Raw genomic sequence first — 23,699 nt, forward strand, 5'->3', positions numbered from 1 at the left:
CTTCTGTACATAACACCGAAGCTTTTGCCGTTTTGCGTACGTGTTCGAAAGACAAGAAACCTCGGTTGCACTTATCTCAAAGCTCGATCCGATATAGCCAAGTGCCCAAGACCAGACGGGGAGATCGCGCGGACGGTACATTCTGTGCGCCACCCGTGAAAGCGAAATTCCTGCCTGTTCGGTGCATCTGACTGACGCCACAGGACTCGTGAGTGCTGAGTCTCCCCGTTCGTCGTCAAGTCAAAAAAGCGGCCAAGCAGCAAAACCTTCGCCCGTAAGCCTCGTCCCCGCTCACCAAATCAAGCACCGGCCGCGCGCATGACGCAGATTCAGCCGTACGCCGCCGCAGCACTGCCTCATCTACCCACGCCGCCGCCATGAGGGAGCACCCCACTCCCTCCCCATCACCTCACCACCATGGATGACCCCCTCGCCGCCGCCGCCGCCGCCGCCGCCTCGACGGAGGAAGCACCGAAGGAGGATCCGCAGACGATAGCGAGATGGTGAGTATCGTTGCTCTGCCGCGCGCGTAAGAACTGCGATGGGAAACGCGACCGATGTGCCTGCGTGGCGTGCGTGCAGGTACCAACTGGAGGCGCTGGAGCGGGCGTTGTGCGGGAACACGGTGGCGTTCCTGGGGACGGGATCCGGGAAGACGCTCATCGCGGTGCTGCTGCTGCGCGCCTACGCGCACCGCGTGCGGAGCCCGGCGCGCGACTTCGCCGTCTTCCTCGTCCCCACCGTCGTGCTCGTGGACCAGCAGGCGCGGGTCATCGAGGCGCACACCGACCTCCGCGTCGACAGGTTCTCCGGTGACATGAAAGTCGACTACTGGGACGCCCCGACCTGGCGCCGCGTGGTGGACGACGCCGAGGTGCTCGTCATGACGCCGCAGATTCTGCTCAACAACCTCATCCACAGCTTCTTCCGCCTCCAGGACATCGCACTGCTCATCTTCGACGAGTGCCACCGCGCTAAGGGCAACCACCCATATGCGTGCATTCTCAAGGTCGCAATCGCTCTTTTCCCTTTCTGTTTTGTTAGTTTAATTTGCCACATTTATTGACCTGCTTTGAACCTCCTATTTTCCCTTTTCTGTTTCATTAGTTTACCCACATTTATTGATCCTCACAGTACATTAGTACTAACTCGTTGGAAGCTTCGCTCTTTCTTTTTCCATTTATATGATTGCATCAACTACTCAAGTTATGTCATTCCTTAAAATTTTGTTCAGAAAAAGAACCTTGAGTTAGATCATGAATGTTTCGTTTGTACCAAGTTCCATGTTAGATCATTGATTGTTTCTGTTGCCACATTAATTTATCATTCCAGTTAAAGGGACGTTTCTATTTTTTCCATTGCGTAAACTATTTAGTCAAATCTCTTCAATGTGGCTTACTGGCTTTCACTGTAGGAATTCTACCACGCCCAACTCAATTCTAGACCACAGGATCCTCTGCCAAGGATATTTGGGATGACTGCCTCGCCCGTTAATACGAAAAGTAAGGATGAATCTATGAACTTGTATCTGTGTTCTACATCCTCTCTGGTTGACCAAATCTGATGCACTATCCACTGCATAGATTTGCAACCAGATACCTATTTGAAGCGAATCTCTCAACTGGAGAATCTATTGAATTCAAAGGTCAGACCATATAGGAATTCACATGTTTGCTGTACTTTGCTTCGTCACATGTGAGGAAAGCTTTTGTGTATTTGCTACTGAAGGTGTATACAGTTGATAATGAATCAGCTTTATCGGAATACATACAATATGCCACCACTAGGATTGTGCACTATGATGATTCCATCATTCCATCCAACTCATATAACCATGTTATGAGTTGTTTGAACAGATTGAAAGAGAAGGTATTGTTTTTGTTCTTATGCATGTCTTTCTATGTTAGATAAACATTTGTTCCTGTTAGATAAACATTAGTTCCAATTATTCAGTTGCACTTTGTATGCAAGACAAAGTTGAGTACATGCGCGATTACCCCTTGGGTGTCACTCACTATCTAACACAGGGTGTCAGGCAGCAATGTCAGCCCAAAACCAGGCTACAAGGCAAAAACCTTCACCAATACCCTTATCATGTTGGATTTGATCTGGTTTTATATTTTGAGGGCGATAATTAAATGGTTTTGTAGTACATGGTTGAAAGTGAGCCTAAACGAAACAGCCACATAAATTCATCAATTTACTGAGTTTTGACATTTCAAGTTCTGTAGAGAAATGATAAAGTAAAAGAACAGAAAGTAAAACGAAATATGAACTTACTCCCTCCGAACCATAATACGTGTCGGGGATTTAGTACAAAGTTGTACTCCCTCTGTTCCTAAATTCTTGTCGTTGTTTAGTTCAAATTTGTACTAAAACAGCGACAAGAATTTAGGAACGGAGGGAGTAGTTCTTTTCTAAAACCTTTTTTCATTTTGATGTAAGTTTGTAAGGGTGCTGCTACACTTGATAAACTACATCACCATTTGTTTTCTGGAAATGCTTGTTTTAGTTCGGCAGCCAAATCAAAAAAGTTTGCAATGCGCACCTGATTATTTTTGACTGAATGCGCACCTGATTATTGTTTCGTAGTAGATATTCTGCCCTTACATGTCATTGTTAAACAACTACCCCCTCTGATCCTGAATTCTTGTCGTGTTTCTAGTTCAAATTTGAACTAAAACCATGACAACAATTTAGGATCGGAGGGAGTACGTATTACTTTGTGAACTTGAGTCACTGAGATATGCACTTTGGCTTGTAAAGTTGAACTGTATGGCCATGAAGTTGAGGGTGTGAATTAATTAAAGGTTTTAGCTAAAGGACCTAAAATAGACTTTTTCTTAAGTATTATGGGCATTCTGCACTTCTTATGTAACATAATGAACTATGAATAAATAGCATCTATATTTAGTTCAAGTGAAGTTGAAGTAATGCATATATTATTGTTTTCTCTTACTATATGCAGCCATGTTTGCATATTTAGAAAGATGCTGTACAAATGTTTTCATGTTTCGTTTTTCTTGGCCTTTTGTCCATGTTGGTGCAATGAAGTTTTCAGGGAATGCATGGCCTTGTCTTTTAGTTTGTAACACTTTCAGTAATGTCCTTAACATTGTTTACCTTCTCTTAGCATTTAGAAGTCCTGAAAGCAAACTTGTATGGCTCATCTCTGAAAGTAGCAAAGGAAAGGATATCACGACTACATCGGACATTCTTATATTGCACAGCTGATCTGGGAATATGGCTAGCGTCAAAGGTCTGAGGACATATGATGATGCTTGCACGTGTTATGTCTCTCAGTCTGTAGTCCTGAAATACCTTAACCTTTTTTTTTCAGGCTGCTGAGGTACAATCATCTAATGAACAGTTCTTGTCCTTTTGGGGTGAACAAATAGAAAAAGATGTTGAAGGCTTTATTAGAAACTACAGCGAAGAAGTATACAGGGAGCTCTCATGTTGTTCAAAGACAGGTAGATGTGTAGTTGGTGATTATTTTTTGTTTATCAACCTTACCATTTCCTGAAAGTCAACTTCATATCAGTTTGTTCTGTGTAAGATAATTATGCCTATGGCATTAGTGTGGTACTGTTAACTCAAAGTCATTGTCCATTCATAAATCAATATACTGGTTGTAAGTTGTGTCATAGCATAGCACATGATTTTGCTCTTCATGTTGTATCGTATCACATCTGCCATCTGTCTGTCAAACAAAGTGTTATTTCGAAGAGTGAGGTAGACAACAAAATAAAATTTACTTGTCATAGACATATGATTCTAACCTGAAACTAAACCATATATTTCAGCCATCTGTTAAAATTCAAATTTAAGGATTATACCATGGTTTTTAGGTCCCTTTCTGTTTTCTCAGGTCATATTGGCGAAGATTTGGAAGCCAATTTGCAAGATGGTCTATTGACACGTAAAGTTCATTGTCTTGTTCAAACTCTTCTGGAATACAGGTGATAAAATAACCAGATCTTACATTTAGTATGCAATACTACACAAATGCAGTCCCTTCAAAATTGCATTAGCTTGGTTACAACAGAAAGACAGAACTAAATGATTTATATAATATTGGTCTAATTTGTGGTGGACAACAATGTGCTCTACTTATCAGTCTAATTTTTTGTTTCTCCAAATTACTAACTTTAACTTTTTACTGGTTAGAAGACCAGTAAAAAGTGGCACATGGGTGTAAACAAAGTCATGGTAAAAAAAAACATCCGAGAAAAAAACCCAGTAAAAAGAGAATGGAGAAGGGGATGGTATGGTACAGTACATAACTTAGATAAACATGCAACATGGTAGTGACTAAACAGAGGTTTTGTGCCTAGGTGGTTTTCATTAATATTTTTACGTATGTCACATGGGGATTGCAAGGCCATGACAATGTTGTTTTTGAATAATAACTGATTTCTCTCTCTCTCTCTCTCTCAGGCATAAACAAGACTTGAGATGCATCGTATTTGTTGAGAGAGTTATTACAAGCGTTGTATTGAAATCCCTCCTGTCCACTATCACTCAAATGTCTGGGTGGATTGTTAAATACATGACAGGAGGCATTTCTGGTTTGCATTCTCAGAGTAGAAAAGAGCGTACAGAGATTCTTGATTCCTTTCGGAGAGGAGAGGTTTGATTAATATTGTTATGCTGTACTCTTCAGTTACTGTTAATGATATTGCTCTGATGAGAAAATGAGGATGCTGTAGGTACATTTGATTGTGGCCACACAAGTTTTGGAGGAGGGGCTAGATGTGCCAAGTTGTAACTTGGTAATTCGCTTTGATCCACCAGCAACTGTACGCAGCTTTATACAGTCTCGTGGCCGAGCTAGGATGCAAAACTCTGACTATGTTTTACTTGTTAGAAGGCAGGTCTTCAATTTTGTTCTTATTTTTAGTTTTCAGTTCAATTCTTTTTCATCTTTATTGATTTTGAAACGTTTGTATTCATCTTAGTGGACATTATCCACTGTGTTTGTCATTTCATCTGTTGAATTGCACGTGCTGTCAAAGAGTCCCTGGTTAGTACCAGTAAATTGTTGTTTACATATATTACTCGGTGCATTCCCCATTCTATCAATTGAATTGTTTATAAATGCTAGTGTTCACTTAATAGTTTAAGAGCTTGATTAAGTGCCAGAACAATTCTGAATTCTGACACGGTGATGCCTGAAACACTGGCGATGACCAAGTTCAAAAGTCACTTTGCTTTTTTACTTAGGGCTAGTATTGAATTGTGTTTCCTGACAGGATCTGTATGGGAACCACATGTAGGCAGGTAGCTACCACATGCTAGAATCAGTTCCCAATCAGAAGAGTTATTTAAATTGGAGTAGAAAACCTTCTGAGTTTTTGATGTGGATTTGTGCTACAGTGATGAAATGCTATACTCAAGTTGTCTTACGTTAATTTACTTTGTTGCCATTCGATGTTAAATGGCATGGCAACCTGCTCTACCTTTGGTTGTCATCATTATTTCTCAACTTTTTTTGGCATGTTACTTCACATGATGATGCAATGCTTGTGTTTCTGTACTAGGGGGGATGCAGCAGCCCTTTCTAAAACAGAAAAGTATCTTGCGAGTGGGCAATTGATGAGGGAAGAATCTCTGAGGTTGGCGTCTACGATGTGTCAACCGCTTGAAAACCCCTTGTGTGAAGAAGATTATTACCGTGTTGAATCTACTGGAGCAACTGTGACTATAAACACCAGTATTTCATTGATTTATTTGTTCTGCTCAAAGCTCCCATCGGATGAGTCTGTTTTCTGTTCCATAAATTATTATTTCCTTTCGATTCATATGCAAAGCATTTCCTGGCATAAATGTATCTGATGGATCATATTTCTCTCTACCAGATATTTTAAACCTTTACCGAGATTCAGTATTAACAAGGCATCATGTACGTGCACCCTGTATCTTCCCAAGAGCAGTCCTGTACAGACAGTTAGTACAGAAGGAGAAGTCGATGTCCTCAAGAAGGAAGTTTGTCTTAAGGCCTGCCGAGAATTACATGCTATTGGCGCGCTCACAGATTCTCTCTTACCAGAACTAGGTTTTCCTTGTGAAGAAGAACCCGACATTGGTATGCATATTATTAATGAGTTCAACTAAAGTAACTAATTCCTTTGGTCCAGTTATTGTAACTTATGTTTTTTTTAGTTCTGATTGATTATGTAGGTGATGAGTTTATTAGGCAAGTTGAGATGGTTGATTATGTAGGTTTCAAATCGCATGTAGCTTAGGCACAAAATTACAATCGGCTATTCTGGTACCCAGTTTTGGAATGTATTTAAAGTATATATTACATGAATTAATGAATTATACTCGATACTTAATGATTTAGGCGAATAAGTCAGAATGAAAGTACAAGGTTACTTGTTGGGAACTTATTTTCCTTTTCACCTTGCAATGATTTTATTATATACATGCAACTGGATTGGTCTTCTGTATTAACGTTGCTTTAATGGTCCTCATGTAGTTGTCGAGAAATACCAACATGAGCAGCCTGCCTACTTTCCTGAAGAACTTGTCGACAATTGGCTCTCCTTTTCCTGTCTTGGCATATATATTTGCTATATGATTTCTCTGGAAGGTTTTTTACAAACAACCGCTCCTACTGACATAATTTTAGCCATGAAATGTGATATGGGATCTGACTTTGTCTCTAGATCATTTAAATTGTATGGCACGCAAGACTATGTTACTGTTGCCATAAAATACATGGGAATCATTCATTTAAATCAAGAACAGGTATGTCGGGACTTTATGTTTAGTTCCCTAATCAGCATACCATCCTTTTAGATCCTCTTACTCCTCTTCATGATGATCACACAACGTTTGTTTCTTCAGGTAATTATCGCCAGAAGATTTCAGACAAGCATTCTTTCTTTGCTTATTAACAATGCTATTAAATACTACTATGAGATGCAACGGTCCATTGGAATTGTCTACCTACTGCTGCCCTTGGTTTCTGGCAAAATTGATTGGTGTACTATGAAGTTCTCAGCACCACAAGAAGTTAATAACAAAGATGTGAGACACTGCCATTCTTGTAAAGAAGTTGATTTACTGCAGACAAAAGATGGTCTTCTGTGCAGGTGCATGCTTAGAAATTCCATTATCTGCACCCCGCACAATAGCAGATTGTATGCTATTACTGGGTTTCTTGACTTAAATGCGAAATCCTTACTGCATCTACGTGATGGGAGTATTCTTACCTACATAACATATTTCAAGACTAGGTATGAGTTTGTCCTTTCAGTGTTAATCTGTGCACGTCATTCATGTTCCTCTAAGCTGTGCACATATGCATGTGTAACATGTTACCCACTGTTTGATCTTGCAGGCATGGCCTCAGATTAACAAATGAAAACCAACCTCTCTTGGCTGCCAGTAAACTTGGACAAGTGAGGAACTTTCTCCACAAGCGCAATTACAAAAATGAAAAAGGTTTGCTGCGAATATAGTTTTTGTCTCATGGATGCTTGTTTGAACTTTGAAGTATGTAAGAGTCATTTTTGTTCAAGATTTCAAATCGCGCTTGAAAGCATTTCGCGGAGGCTTTCAAAAACCTATAAATCCTATAAAGCGCTAGATTGCGGACCTATATGGCATTTCGTGTTTTGAATATGAAATGACATATATGCCTCGTGGTAGGGAAATTCAATATTATTTTGACACAAACCATTGGGGAATAATATCATGTAAGTCATAATAAGTTGAGGCCCAAGACATGTAAGTAGTTCACATGAATAGTAACCATGACAAACCAGAGCTGCAGCCTACAGTGCATGAGCAGCATAACAATTAACAATTTCGTTGCGGTTCTGTATGCTTTATTCCTATTAATACCATATTTGGATCGATTGAAAAACTGATGATACATGAAACATGCAACAAACTTCATCTTATATCTTAGTTAACATGCAACAAACTTCATCTTATATCTTAGTTAACATGCAAATTAAAGTTTTGTCAAACTGTCAACGCATACTATCTAACCTCCAGACTGCGTACGGCAAGGAGCCCTATTTACACATAGCTTGGTACCACAAGCGGGTTTACCCAGAAATACATGGATATTTAAAATGTGCATAGTGTCAAATCTTTCTTCCCCTTTCATTTTCTTAGCCTTTCCAGTGTTATTTTGTCTTCAGTATGAATATTGTGATGTGCATTTTTCTGTGTTATTATCTGTTACCATAATTCATTTTGTTTAGATGGCCATATCTCAAGCCTACGTTGCACGGATACGTCCATACCTGCCTGATACGGGATACGCCGGGATACGACTGGGATACTTGTGTCGCTGATTACCCACTTTTCTGAATTATAAAAAATAAAAAAATAAAACTGTTGGTATACTATTGTCTTGTGCTGCTGAACTATCAAGTCATGAGTGAAATGGATCAAGTAACTTAATCGACCTCAGTTTTGTCATCCTATATAATACTGTACATTTGGTGTTTTTTTTTTGGACTTTTTATACATATACCTGCGTATCCTCGTAACTGCATTTAAAAAAATGCCGTTTTCCCGTGTCCCCATATGGCCATATCCGTATCCCCGTTCAGTGTAGCATAGTCTCAAGTACTACCTCTGTTCCGTAATGTACTCCCTCTGATCCATAATAAGTGTCGCTGATTTAGTACAACTTTGTACTAAATCAGAGGGAGTAAGATGTTTTGGAAAGTTAATTAAAACGTCTTACATTACGGAACAGAGGTAGTATATTCTAATAAAAGCCATCAAGAAGAAAGCGCAACAAGCAAAACAAGAAAAACAAGAATCCAAGTGGGTGAACCGAAATGAAAAGAAAGAAACCCAAGGGGCAACTATACAGAGGAAGAGCTGTTTGGGATTTATCATACTTATCAAGATTTGACATATCAATGTATAATTATGGAGATGTTTGGGATGTTAACTTCTTTTTGATAGGGTTCATAGAGAAATTTTACAGAAAATCTTCAGTCGTGTTTTTTGAGTCAGAGAAAATCTTCAGCCTTGACCATCGTGACTCTTCAGAAGAGCAACAGAGGCCTGCGATCGTGTGTGGAGACCTGATTTTTTTTGTTTCTTTAAGCGCATTCTTAAGCCCTCCAAAAATAAGGGGCTTAGGAGCATGTCTATTTTGCATAAACAATGGAACATGCGGAATGAGTTAGAGCTGTACCCTTTGATCGTACTCCAATTAGTTGAATTCGTTTTTCACAGCTGTGCGGATAACTGACTTCATTGTCCTTTTCCTTGTTACAGTATCTAGCAGTTCATTTGCTGTTGAGTTGCCACCTGAGCTCTGCAGAGTTGTCATGTCACCAGTGCCAGCTGATATTTTGTACAGCTTCTCGATTATTCCTTCTGTAATGTATCGCATCCATGGTATGCTTCTTTCTGCAAAGTTGAAGGTTCAATTAGGCCCAAGAATGCAGCAGTTCTCCGTACCAGATCTGAAGGTTATTCTCTGCTTGCAATTTTCTGTTTGATCTATATTGGTGATAGTTTACTGGGGTTATTCTCTGCTTGCAATTTTCTGTTTGATCTATATTGGTAATAGTTTACTGGGGTTATTCTCTGCTTGCAATTTTCTGTTTGATGTATATTGGTGATAGTTTAGGCAACTAGGTCAACGGAATGCACTTGTGAGAAAGAAACTCATATTCCCCCTGTTTTTTGAAGTCTCGAGAATACACATGTCATGGTAATGTAGATGTGTTACTTTACTATATATGGAGTAAGAGAGCAAACACAATATCGAGTTTTCTGTCTTTTTTTATACTTCCGAAATGGAGGTTGCAACCCCCGGCCTATTCATTGACTGATTCATGCATTGCACCCCTGGCCTGTTCATCGATTCATTCACACATTTCACCCCTGGCCTATTCATTTATTGATTCATGCAGCCATTAAATGTTAGTAGGACAACAATGTACTGTTTACTTATTTAGGTCATATGGTTGACAAGTGTTCATTCGTCCATGAGTACTAACATTAGTTTTGGTCTTGTCAAATTGTGAATAGGATTGTGTTGTAATACATTAACATCGCAACACTGTTTGATCAGTAAGCAACATTTATGAGCTGCCTTTTTAAATGTAAGTAATGATAGGAGTGCCCCATTGCAGTAGTCAATACACATGGCAGTCTGAATCGTTTTACTTGCACTATATTGATATATTCTTCCTGATAAACATTACATATAGCTGGAATTTTTTCTATATTTACAACCCATTTTATGAATTGCAGATACTAGAAGCACTAACAACAAAGGAATGTCAAGAGGAATTTTCACAGGAATCATTAGAAACCCTTGGGGATTCTTTCCTCAAGTATGTTACAACTCAACATCTTTATACCAAGTACAAGCTTCATCACGAGGGAACACTAACCAAGATGAAGAAGAACTTGATTTCCAATGCAGCTCTATGCCAGCTCGCCTGCAACAACAATCTTGTGGTAGCTAAGATTCTACTGATAACCTGCTCTGCATAACTTTTTGTTTTGTTGAAGTAATATTTGGGCTTGATAATGTCATGCTGCATTAATATCATTGTCTCGCGTGGACACCAAAATTCTTTAATATCCACTATCCAAATATGCAGACCTTGTTTGCATGACTGAGCAAAGCTGTTAGTTGGAGAATTATAGGGATACAATTTTCAATATTATCTTTGGTGGCGATATCTTAAGCTGGCTGACAAACTATTTGCTCTCTGTTGCTACTTTCTGGTATGACATGGCAGTCTATTGCGGACTGTAATTCAAATTCCATGTGGATAAAATTTACTCACTACCCAAACTGCATAATGTGCTTTTTTAACCATTGAGTATATTATTTATTTAGTTTGTCATTCTGCAAAGTAAGGCCTATTATAATCATCAATTCTTGTATCGCGCACTAGATGACATCAGTTCCTTTTTTTGTTTGGTTGGCAGGGATACATCCAAGGTGAAGTGTTTAATCCAAAAGGTTGGTTCATTCCAGGGCTTGGTTACGATACTTGTGGTAACAAAAGTTTCTGTCTAAGCTCCAATGGTATGTACAGTTTGAGGAAAATATCCATTAAAAGTAAGAGAATAGCAGATACAGTTGAGGCTTTAATTGGGGCCTACCTCAGTGCTGCTGGTGAACAGGCAGCGTTTCTTTTCATAAATTCATTAGGAATGGATATAGGATTTCACAGCGAAATTCCAATTGAAAGAAATATTGTAATCAAACCGGAAGAGTTCATCAACATCAGAAGCTTGGAAATAATTCTTGGTTACAATTTCAAGGATCCTTTATTATTGATCGAAGCATTGACACATGGGTCATACCAGATTGCCGGCCCTACTGCATGCTACCAGGTTGATTTCAAAGCCTCTGCATGTCTTTTTTTTGGGGGGGAATAAGCCTCTGCATGTTTCTATCTGAGTTTCAGTAGTAACTATTTTATTTTATTTTATCCTCCATAAAACTTACTGTTTCATTTAGTCCAATGGGTTGGGCAGCGCCTCCTTGTTTGGTTAGGCTTTACTTGAGGCTTTTGTTTTTGGCTTATAAGCCAAAAGCACTTATTTATGTGCTTTTGGCTTTTGACTTGATATTGCTAGATGATGGTATAAGCAAAAAGCCAAAGCAAAAAAGCACCTTAAGCCAAAAGTCAAAAACCACCCTTTAAGCCTAACCAAACGGGCATCTGTGTTTTATTAGTTCCCTTTTGCAGCCTCAGTCTTCTGGGAAACCGTCTAGATGTCTAATGCATGCTGTCTATAAAGAAAAATAGTTAATGCATCTGGTATTTATTGTGCTAAGATATAATTCCAATATAACACATCAGTTTGTGATCTAACAGAACGGTATCTGTACTAGACTAAGCATAATGAGATATATGACAGGATTATATTATATTAAACTTTCAAAGGTGGATCGGAAACATGGTAGAGAATACATGAGTTGCTTGTTCCAAAAGGAAAAGTATTCAGAGTCAATACCTGAAATCCAATAATATGGTCGTATTTGTCTTGAAATATATGCTTTAGTGTCATATTGTCTTTTACTAACTTGGTCAAAGTCCTGCATTGAGACCATGAAAAGTCAAGTTTACCTTACATTTCTAACGGATGAAGTAATTAATAGTGCCATGTGCACGCTGCAGTGGTTCTGCTTTCAAATGAACATCGCACAGTTATTCGTGGTACTATAGCACTCATCCACGTGATCAGAAGGGGGATAAGTTCATTTAGTGTAAAATTTAGATTTGGATTACATCTTGCCTATTATATCAAGTTTGATAGCGAGAAAGTCTATTTAAATAGTCAGGGCTTAAGTGTTAATATTAAGCAAATAGGAATTAAGCAGTCTTCCTATTCCATAAGGTCTGTTGTGGCTCTTCGAATTCTACCTCATATCATCGTCTTTTGACCTCTATCTGACAGATGTTTGCAAAAACGAATGTGTTATCGTCCATCGAAATGTTGATATTATTTTCCCTCTTTTTCTTAAGTGTGCAACATTTTGCTATTATATATCTTTAGCGTGGTCATTTTTTATTGTGTGCCACTCTAAAATATATGTGATATATGCCATCTATCAAAGGTTTTATTGGGATAGAAATATAAAAGTGTGCCAGTCCATGAATCCTTCATGGCAACGAACAAGTCAACACATTCAAAAAGTTAATGAGTCAAAGGGAAGAGCAAGAAACAAAAATGGAGGAAGCCCAAGAAAACAAGCCTAAGTGAAGGAGGGATGAGTGGGCCAGTCCACCATGGACTATGCATCGCCCGCTCCTCCCTAGTCCATGATGGATTAAGACAAAACATTGCATCTCTATCCTTGATATGTAGGACATCTTGTCGAGGAGTCGAGGGGAGGAGAAGCCTAGAGCTCTGGTTTCTTGCAAAAAAAAAAGGGTCAAAAAGGCTCCTCTTTATCTTGACTTGTTTCTCTTTGAAGGTCTGGGATTGCTGAATGAAGTACAACCTCCGACACAAATTAATTGTGCAACTTTTTTTCTTTCAAAATGAGCATAGCTACACATGCGTAGCTAGACCAAATCTGTGACAATTAATTTGGATCGGAGGGAATAGATATAGTAATAACTTCGTATGGAAGGTGATTGTTAGTCAGGGGCAAATATTTGAGTAGGGGCACTTCTTGTAGACATTCCAAGAATTTAAGTACTTCTAAAAATATACAAAGGAATTCTCTTGAAACATACAACTTTAAGTGTGGCCTAGGCCCCCACTCACCCATCCATATGTTTGTCCTTGCAAGAAAGATGAAATATTCTAGAATTATCCAAAAGTGGGCAGGTAGACCTTGCAAGGGTGAACTAGGGCGGGGCTTGGGGGCTTGGCTCTTCAGCACCGTGAATAAACGTGCCAATTGCGTGAAATAGGTACCACATCATCATGATGAACTCCTCCACCAACTCTTGCATACTGAGTTCCTCCATCTAGTTGAGAGATTTATGTCTTCCAAGTCTTGTGGATCCTTTGGGCTAGCAAAATTTGTGGGGATATATTCCTCATATCAGTTTTGAGCCCTAGCGTCGCCGACACGATGGAAGAACCTAGCCTCCTTTGAGCCTTCCCATTTGCCCTTTGAGATGGGGACTTGGAAAGGTGGTGCCCCATACCCTAATTGACAAGCCCTAAACCTTATCGACCCCAAATGGAATAACAACCCTCGGAAGCTTTAGCCATAAATGGCTGGCTTGTGAAGCCACCCAAAAACTCGGGGGATGTGGCTAACTCCATGGCTCGAAGGGCACACTCAAATATCGTGAGCCTCACAATAGTGTCCGAGTGGATGATCTCTATCAATCCTGTAGAAGTGCAAGGCTGAATCTAGGACCATTCAAAGAGTAGCCCATCGACACCAGTCACGAGACTGACAAGCTCCTCAATCATGTCCTAGGTGGCCATCGAGGGCCTGAGTTTCCATAAAATGTCGCCTTACTTGCTCTTTCCTAGGTCAACAGATTAGGACTTGGGAGGAGGAAGCGATTTGCGTGCTCGGATGACTTCCCTAGGAGCTTGTAGGGAGAGAAGTTGGCACGCGTTGAAGGTACATGCCAGAATGGCCACCGGGTGTCAAGATTCGAAGAGTTAGGGGTAGCAGGGTGCGATAGGAGAAAAGTTGACGGAGGCAAGGCCGCTTAAATAGTGTCTCCTCCTGGAGGAAAAAATAGACGGGACCACGAACACCTAGGGAGGCAAGATATGGACCATTCCAACAGAATCTTTGCATAGATGTGGGCAACTGCCCCGAAACTCATGCCTTGCCTTTGCTTTCATTCTTGACCTTTCAAGTCCTTCCATGCAGGGACATGTAATAAGAAAATAAGAATAATGATAAGGGTGCGACTCCTATTCTCTATATGGCAGGACAGGAACCACAATCATCACGGCCCATGCGTCAACCCCTAAACTGAAGGAAGTTGTATCGGTACAAGTCTGCCTTCCGGGAAGCCTAGCTCAACAAGGGGCTACTGTTTTTTTTTTTTTGAAAAGGGGAAGGATCCCCGGCCTCTGCATTAATCGATGCACACAACCATTGCGAAGTTAACAATAGGTCTTACAAATCACTGATCAAAGATCGTGGATACAAAAATGAGCCAACGGAAAAGATCTAACATAACGAGTCTACTATTCGATTATTATGCAGTCAGCCCGGTTGAAGATATCTCGAGAGACCATCTCCAGACCGTTGCCTCCAATATCCAAAGGTTCCCGCTGATGCGCAGGTAGAACAAAAGACCATAGCCTAATCCAGTGAGTGGTTTTGGAGATAACCTGCAAAAAATCTGGAACTCTAGTTCTATTAAAAATAATTATCATTTATGCAATTCCAAACAGCCCAACAGAAAGCCAAAACTCCCATCCGAAATATGAGCCTTAATCTTTTTTTTCTAACCCATTTAGCCAATTCCCAAAAAAATTAGTAACCGTGGTTGGTGGAGGCGAATTAAAGGTTATAAAAATATTGCACCACACAGTACGAGCAAAAGGGCATGAGAGAAAGAGATGTATACTCTCGTCAGAGTCGCAAAAACAGCATTTCAAACTCCCATCCCAATTCCGTCTAGCGAGGTTATCTATAGTTAATAGGACTTTATGCTCAAGGAGCCACATAAAGATCTTTACTTTTAATGGAATCATTATCTTCGAGAGGTATTTTTGATGAAAAACCATTTGGCCTTTCATAAAGTTTGCTTACATAGACTTTACAGAAAAAATGCCCGAGGATGTACGACTCCAAACAAATCTATCCGGTTCACCCAAAAATTGGACCGTCATCAAGCGCTGGACCAAATGCGACCATCTCTTCCATTTGGATCCAGTTAAGTTCCGTCTGAAACTTGTATTCAGGGGAACCGCGCAAAGACTGGCAACAGAAATTTCTTTATGCTGCACAAGGGGCTACTGTTGGAGGAGTGGCCTGGCGCCAGCCTGAACTGACGGCGTTACAGGCGTCCGAATGCCCAGGGATAACACCTGGGCATGAGTGGAACTATAGCTGGCCAACGGGACGGCCCGGACCTGGCCTGGCACGCGTCTTAAAGGGATCGGCATTGCCCAGGCCCAGGCCCGTGTGGACCATCTGTAAGTGGGCTGTGTCGGGCTGGCCCGCTCCGGCGAATCCCAGGCCCTGGAGAAGAGGAGCCCAGAGGGAAGCTGAAGTCCATGAAAGGGTATCTGCTCAGGATCTGGGAAGGAACTCAGACCCAGGATGCAAGAGGGCTTTAGGGGGCTGGATTGAAATGGGATGCCAAAACTGGACCTGCCAGGTTCAAGGTGCCACGAATATTTGTAGTGACCATATTAACTGAATATTTGTACCATTCCTATGTTGAAAGAATGAGCCTCGGTCTTGATGAAACCGCATAAGGGTATTCTAGTTCACACAGTACAACTTTATATGTTACACATTTGTAGTGACCACGTCAATAATTTTCGTTGAAATTTGTGTTTGATATTTTATTGGTTATGTGTATTCAAATGTTACAATGTGTTTGTATATATCGTTTTCATTCAATTGAAGTCTATATGAAACTGCAGTAAACAGATTTCTTTGAGTAATGTTCTTACAAAATTGTGTACCTGTGCAGAGGCTGGAGTTTCTTGGAGATGCTGTATTGGACCATCTCGTCACTGTATATTACTACAATACGTACCCTGAATGTACTCCAGCATTGTTGACAGATCTTAGATCTGCTTCTGTAAACAACAATTGTTATGCACATGCATCTGTGAAAGCAGGACTAAACAAGCATATCCTTCATTCATCAACGGAACTGCACAGAAAGATGGCTTACTACCTTGAGAATTTTGGGCAAGCATTTACGGGTCCATCACATGGCTGGGAAGCTGGCATTGGTCTACCCAAGGTGCGCCCTCTCATGTTTGCTGACTTTGATCCTATGTGGTATGTGCTATACTTGATTTGCTTTAACTTCTGCTTTTGCCTGGTCTGGTGAGACCTTGCATATATTATCTGTATACACTTTTGTATACGCAAAGTGTATACAAGCCTAAGAAAGGGCTAACACCCGGGGTTACAATGCAACCCTACACGCCGTGGCTCGTGAATCTCCAGGAGGATCCCGTTAAGATCTCTTCGCCCCCGCCAGCACCCAAAGCCTAGCTTCCACCTTGATGGTTTGAAGCAGTTCCATACTTCCATGCCTATATTCTAATAGAAACCCCTGAAAACATCTATACCATCCACTAGATGGTTGCAAGATATTCCTCCGTCCTATATTAAGTGACTTTCTATTACATGTATCTAGACACTTTTTAAGCATATATACATCCATATTTGAGCAAATTTGAGTCACTTAATATGGGATGGAGGGAGTAGGATATAACAAAATCACCACTCATGGATAAAAAAGCCTGGAAATGGAAAAAATATTAAAACTAGGATGGTACTCCCTCCATTCCAAAATACACCTCATATAGATTTGTGCACTTGGACCAAGGCGCTCTTGTTTCTAGTGTCTGACCACTCATATTGGGTTAATAATAAATGGATGTGAGTAGTTATTGGCCTGGTGCAGGTACCAAGAGAAAATGAGGTGTATTGTAGAACAAATGAGAAAAATCTATACACGTTGTATTGTGGAATGGAGGGAGTACTGGTTAATGCATAGTTATGGGTTCTTATGTTTGTCAAGTACCACCTTCTGTATTGAGTGTCACTATGCGGCCAGTTACCCACTGAAATTTACCGGTTACCACCACTGAACAAAATGTTAACAAGTTTATTGCATGCAAATACACAATATTTCAGGTATCATTGCCTAGATAACAAATATCCAATTAAAGTTATGAAATCACATAATCAAACAGCGCCAAACCGCTGAACTGAGAAAGCTGTCATTTTTTCCTAGTTGGATATTTTTTATGTTCATCTTAGAATTGCTAGTGTCATTAGCTTGCATACAATAAAATACTAACAATAATTTTCTTAGAATTTAAATTAAATTTCTTTCGGGACATAATTTTTTACTGGTCTAGGCTAATACAGCTAGGAGATAGTTTTACCCTTGCTGCGGTTAGCCAGCTGAATTCGAGTCTCAGTGTCGTGGTGGTGTCACGGCAGATGCCATAGGATGTCTTATGATGGGCCGATGGACGAAGGAGGAACCGGAGGAGGGAGGACGTGATTAGAACCACGCACAACGCACGAACACACGCTGTCGCTGTTTTACCCAGGTTCGGAGCCCTCTAGATGAGGTGAAACTCCTACTCCTGCTTTGTTGTATTACCCGAGATACCGAGGGCTACAATGGTGCTCCTTGAGCTGTTTCTTGAGGAGGAAGAAGGGGAAAACCCTAGATGACTAAGGGAGGAGCCCCTGTCCCAGGAGGGGTGGTGCTTCTATTTATAGGCCGCCGATGTCACACTGACATGTGGACCAAAAGCAAACCCTATCTTCTACAGGGCCCGTCGGGTACGCCCCATGGTCCCCTTCGGGTTGTCCGGGAGGAGACAAAACAGCTTTGTGCTTTTCGTACCGTCATCGGTCCTTCTACGGCGCGTCACTGTGCAGTCGCCTGGCAACGTGACGTGAGCAACGACTGCTTTTCCGTCATAAAGGGGGCGCTGCTTTACTTTGCGCCATGTGCCCAGGATAAGACCGTTGGCGCATCCCGGCGTTGGCCGAGATCAGATAGCTTGTGCTTATCCTGCAATCACATAAGACAAGATAGATATGCCGGCATACCTTTGCCTGTTATTAACTCAGCTTTAGGATGCCGGCATACTTGCTTGTGCCGGCTTTGCTCTCGTTATCTCGGCTAACATGTGTCGTCACGACCCTACCCGGGGTCATCCCCCTGACACTAGTCCCCGAAGCTGTTGCGGTCCGGCAGGAAAAGATGTCGGGCCACGACAGTTTCCCAAGACCCAAAGCCTAGTAGGGCTGAACCAAGGAAAATGCCGAAACGACCCCGAGCTTTCTTAGCCGAGATCTGGCAACTCCAACATTTTTAGTCGGCGCGGTATTTTTAGCTTTGAGCTGAGACTCCTTTCTTCATCGCGGCCGGCAATAGAAAATCCGTTTCTGCCGACATTTATGCCACCTATCGCTCATACTCTGCGCTCTGCTTAAATAACGGGAACATAAGACCAGAAGTACTGTCGGTTTGCCGAGCAGCGCATGGTACGGACTGCTGAGGTCCACCACCTCGAACACTAAGTTCTCGGTTCGACAGTTTCTCCCTGGTGCCGAATAAGACGTCAACTCGGATCTTGCCTATCAGGGCACAAGACACTCCCGGCACAATACCATGAAAGGTAGTCCGGCTAGGCTCAAGCATGTTATCAGTAATGCCGATCTTGAGCATCGTGTCTCGGTACATGATGTTTATGCTGCTCCCATTATCAATGAGAACCCGAGTGAACTTGAATTAATGTCAGGCCCAATGAGTGTCGGGTCAACCACCAGAGCGTAACCACCAGGATTTGGCATGACCTTGGGATGATCTGCCCGGTTCTAGCTGAGCTCCTGTTTCGACCAGTACATGAACTTCGGCACTGCCGGCATAACAGCGTTGACTTCCATCTCCCGCCTGCGCTGGCTCTACTTGTCAGTCGGCTCCGTGATAAAGATCATGTAGCTCTGGTGCTGCTCCTTGTACTCATTTCTTCCGGCATACTCCGGGATGCCTTGGTCTTCCACCTGATTGACAGCATTGTTTGCCAGAGGGGGTCCCTGGATCTGGGCATTGGCGCCTGTGAGCGGCAGAGGAGGGGGCAGCCAACTGCCTCACCCTTCTCGGCCCGCTGCATCCAGCTGCATTGCCGGGTTGTGTGGTTTGCCGGTTTGCTGGGATTGGTCGTGTGGAAACGACAAGGCTGATCCAGCATCATCTCAAACGTATACTTCTGCTTATCTTGCTAGGGCTTCTTCTGCTATCCCTTCTTGGCCCACTGCTGATTTCCGGTCTTTTGACGCTGACTAGGACCGGCATCAGGTTGATCTTGAATAGCCGCGACATGGGCTGGCCCATACCGGTAATCCGGCCTGTCGTCCCTTCTCTTGTTGCGATGATCTTGATGATCATTCCTCCGGAATGCCTCGGCAGGATTGTATGTCGGCTGCTCCCTCTGCGGCTCTGCCGGCATCAGCGATGGCTGAGTCGGATCACCCAACGCATACATGTCGGCGATCTTGATCATCTCGGACAGTGTGGCCGGCATTTCCCTTTGCAGCTTTTGCCACAACATGCTGCCATGTCGGCACCCTTGGGCAAACCATGCTATTGCCTGCGACTCCACTATCCCTTCACAGGAATTGCAGAGGTTGTTCCATCTTGTGAGGTAATCCCGTTCAGTCTCATTGTTCCTTTGCTTGCACATGGACAACTGCTGAGGGCGGTTAGGCCTCTTGTAGGTGCTGGTGAAATTGCTGACAAAAGTCTCTTCCAAGTCTATCCAGCAATTGATGCTGCCTTCCGGCAGATTGTTCAGCCAGATCTTGGCTGGCTCTACCAGCATCTGGGGTACATAACGTACAGCCCATCTGCGATTGCCGCCTGCCACATGCATTGCAGTGACATAGTCTTCCAACCAATCTTCTGGCTTCGTGCTGCCGTCATAAGTTCTCGTACCCCTGGGCAGCTGGAAACCTTGGGCTGGTGTCTCTCATGATCCGGTGCGCGAAACAGCGCGGTCGCAGAGGGCCTTGCTCTTCCAAAAGCTTCGACAGATAGATTATGTCGAGCCGATGTTGGGCATCTAGCGGCGACACTTGCTTGTTCCCCACTCGGACTCCAAGTGGGCTGACATTGTCGCGTTCTCGCCTGAGATAGCCTTCATCTCCCATGGCCGAGTATCCGTAATCGTAACGGTCTTGTCGGCGATCTTCACCTTGATACAGAGGATTACGCCTGGCACCTTGCTGATCTGCAGCAGTATTGGGTGCCGGACCCCGAGGTTGGTGTCCATGACCAGCCGAGTGACGCTCTTGTGGGTCTCGGCGATTGTTGCCGAGACGCAGACCACTTTGGCCATCATCTACTCTCTTAACCATTTGCTTCTCAGCCAGGGCCGGATCATAACGCTCTAGCCGCTTGTCTCGGCCTGAGTTGACGCTCTTGTCTCGTTTGCCACCAGGTGAAGATGCTTGTCAGCCCGACCGTCAGCGCCCGCGGCCAAGTGAATGATTTGAGATGCACCGGGCTTGCCGTGCAACCTCATGTATGCCTCGTTCTGCTCGTTAGCCGTGCGGAGCAACTCCTTCACACGCAGCTGCTGCAGTCGGAGCGCCTCTCTCGTGAGATTCGGCAACTCTTCTGCTGCAGCCTCGGCTGCCCTGAGGTTCTTAACAGGGGTGCTATATTTCGGCTTCAGTGCCGATGCAAAACTTGCCGACACAGCGGGTATTGCCCTGCCATCCCTAGCTATCTCGACGTTCAGGTTTCTGCCACGATTACGCACTTCCCCAACTCGGCTAGGGTTAGGCATTGCAGTGGAATTGAGACCATGAGCTTTGTTATACTCACGGAGCGAAATATCGAGCTCTTGCCGAGCGCGAGCCACATCAACAGCTTCCTGTAGCAGTTTCTGGCGCTCCAACTCCAACTCCGCCTGCAGCTGGGCCGAGTTAGCGTTTGGTGCTACCGGCAAGGTCAGCCGTTCGATGGTGGCCTGGAGCTGAGTCAGCTTTGCCGGCACAGCGGACGTGCCGGCTTGAGCATCAATGTTCTCCGGCTTCTCCATTGGAAACTTCATCGTTCTGCCGGACTTGCTTGGGAGCGCGGCGCTCTCTGCCGCGCCCTTGCCAGCTTCGCCGCCATGAGCCGTCACCATGACCTCCGCACGGTCAGCGGGGCAGTCGACATGCCGGCCGTGAACCGTGCAGACGGCGGGGGGAACTTCGGCCACCACCACCTGCTCGGGGTACCTGCAAGGATTGTCAGTGGCGACATAAACCTCATGCATGCCGAAGTTGATGAAGCGGCCTGCGCAGGGAAGCGGCGCGTTGTTGAAGCAGCCCGCGTTGTTGTCGATGAAGCCCAGAGAGCCGAATCTCTGGACCAAACCGGAGACCACGCGCTCTCCGGTGACAAGGAAGCTTCCCGTCTGGATGAAAACTCCAACCAGCGCCGCTGCTAGCCCCACGGTGGGTGCCAACTGTCGTGGTGATGTCACGACAGATGCCATAGGATGTCTTATGATGGGCCGATGGACGAAGGAGGAACCGGAGGAGGGAGGACGTGATTAGAACCACGCACAACGCACGAACACACGCTGTTTTACCCAGGTTTGGAGCCCTCTAGATGAGGTGAAACTCCTACTCCTGCTTTGTTGTATTACCCGAGATACCGAGGGCTACAATGGTGCTCCTTGAGCTGTTTCTTGAGGAGGAAGAAGAAGGGGAAAACCCTAGATGACTAAGGGAGGAGCCCCTGTCCCAGGAGGGGTGGTGCTTCTATTTATAGGTCGCCGATGTCACACTGACATGTGGACCAAAAGCAAACCCAATCTTCTACAGGGCCCATTGGGTACGCCCCATGGTCCCCTTCGGGTTGTCCGGGAGGAGACAAAACAGCTTTGTGCTTTTCGTACCGCCAGGCGGAGCGCACTGTAGCCACGCCCCGACCCTCGTCATCGGTCCTTCTACGGCGCGTCACTGTGCAGTCGCCTGGCACCGTGACGTGAGCAACGACTGCTTTTCCGTCATAAAGGGGGCGCTGCTTTACTTTGCGCCATGTGCCCAGGATAAGACCGTTGGCGCATCCCGGCGTTGGCCGAGATCAACGCCTGTTATTAACTCGGCTTAAGGATGCCGGCGTAGTTGCTTGTGCAGGCTTTGCTCTCGTTATCTCGGCTAACATGTGTCGTCACGACCCTACCCGGGGTCATCCCCCTGACACTCAGTTTTATTGATAATGGGGAATGTGTTGCAATAGCAAACAAAACATAGTTATGATTGCTAAATCAATAAAAGTAGCATAAATTGCAGTGTGGTGCTACGACCGAGCACTTGCCAGTGAAACTCGTACTGGGTGGCTACTGGTCTTGACCGGTGTGACTGATAGTTGGCGGCAACCAGCTGTTCGCGGCCTTCTGGGAGTTGAACCTTGATATGTGTATGTCTTTATACACTTTTAAATATGATGGTGATCATCAATGATACATTAAAAGTACAATGCGTCAGAACTACTGTTAGGACCTGGCTTGCTGTTTAGGCGTTGTAAACTGGAGCACAATTCCTAGAATTTGAAGCATCGTATAGTTTGTTCATTCTTGGATTCTTTTCCATTGAATAACTCAAATTGAACCTACTGCTTGTTCCCAAACAAAACAGGTTCTTGGGGATGTTATTGAGTCCATAGCTGGTGCAATTTATCTTGACAGCAAGTATGACAAAGAGATGGTCTGGAGAAGCATGAAACCGCTATTGGAGCCACTTGCCACCCCAGAGACCGTTGAACGTGACCCAGTGAAAGAGCTGCAGGAATTTTGTGATCGCAGATCTTATAGTAGGTCTTACACAAAAACTCACGAGGGTGGAGTATCATCGGTTGTTGCAGAGGTGCAGGTTGAAGGGACTATCTATTCCGCAACTCGAAGTGGTCGCGATAAGACTGTGGCCCAAAAGTTGGCAGTGAAATCGCTGTTAGAAGATCTAAAGGCAGCAGCAGCGGCAAATGATCCAATATATCTACTACCTCCACTTTGTAATGGTGGGTCGTAGCTAGCCTGTGGATAAACCTATCCAAGTTCTCATGGGATTCTGGGAGTATTTTACAAATGTGCAGCTTAATCTGTGTTTGTAGATATTCAGCTTCATGCCGTTAACAATAGTTGAAAGATAGTTGCTGGTAAATTTGTTATGTGAAAGCTTCTGATAATGTGGCACATATTAAATAAAGAAAAAGAGGAAAGTTCTATATACTCATATATAAACTCGAAGTTAGGACAGGAGAGCAACCATGTATATTCCTTTCGTCTTACATTGGACAATTAAGATTGTATAATATTTTGAAGTACTTGGTGTATATATGTTGTTGGTTGATGGCATGAACATTTTAACTTGCAAGCTAGCATGCGATCTATTTATTTTATTTACTTAAACTGCACACAATCTATTGGAGATGCCTTGACATGGGAAGCATGTACAGAACTGCACACCTGTGAACTACGGGCATTGCATCTTGGAACTGCACATCTGTAAGTGCGATCTTATCTCGGAA

At 43.3% G+C, this 23,699-nt stretch overlaps 1 protein-coding gene across 2 annotated transcripts; it reads left to right on the top strand.

The window, feature by feature from the left end:
* The first annotated feature begins 200 nt into the window (after positions 1-200).
* On the top strand, positions 201-23,526 carry LOC100824131 (endoribonuclease Dicer homolog 2a). 2 transcript variants are annotated; one of them, XM_014896952.2, is made up of 20 exons: positions 201-503; positions 583-1,009; positions 1,415-1,502; positions 1,584-1,645; positions 1,729-1,869; positions 3,134-3,259; positions 3,341-3,473; positions 3,872-3,962; positions 4,441-4,633; positions 4,713-4,873; positions 5,544-5,762; positions 5,862-6,088; positions 6,485-6,756; positions 6,856-7,247; positions 7,352-7,455; positions 9,262-9,458; positions 10,249-10,458; positions 10,939-11,349; positions 16,101-16,379; positions 22,811-23,526. In XM_014896952.2, exons 1-20 carry the CDS (start codon positions 418-420, stop codon positions 23,198-23,200), a joined length of 4,209 nt encoding a protein of 1,402 aa, XP_014752438.1. In that variant the 5' UTR covers positions 201-417; the 3' UTR covers positions 23,201-23,526. The 2 variants fall into 2 exon arrangements, with proteins under 2 accessions (XP_014752438.1, XP_010233066.1); XM_010234764.3 differs by lacking the exons at positions 201-503; positions 583-1,009; positions 1,415-1,502 and having other exon boundaries at positions 1,590-1,645; positions 1,754-1,869.
* Positions 23,527-23,699: the final 173 nt, after the last annotated feature.

The sequence above is a fragment of the Brachypodium distachyon genome, chromosome 1, assembly GCF_000005505.3.
Source record: "Brachypodium distachyon strain Bd21 chromosome 1, Brachypodium_distachyon_v3.0, whole genome shotgun sequence".
Taxonomy (NCBI): domain Eukaryota; kingdom Viridiplantae; phylum Streptophyta; class Magnoliopsida; order Poales; family Poaceae; genus Brachypodium; species Brachypodium distachyon.

Bases quoted from the DNA above. Each gene is read 5' to 3' on its own strand.
- LOC100824131 (XM_014896952.2), top strand. From the start codon at position 418: ATGGATGACCCCCTCGCCGCCGCCGCCGCCGCCGCCGCCTCGACGGAG. The intron at 3,260-3,340 runs GTCTGAGGACAT...TTTTTTTTTCAG, and splicing joins GAATATGGCTAGCGTCAAAG to GCTGCTGAGGTACAATCATC. The intron at 16,380-22,810 runs GTGCGCCCTCTC...CAAACAAAACAG, and splicing joins CTGGCATTGGTCTACCCAAG to GTTCTTGGGGATGTTATTGA.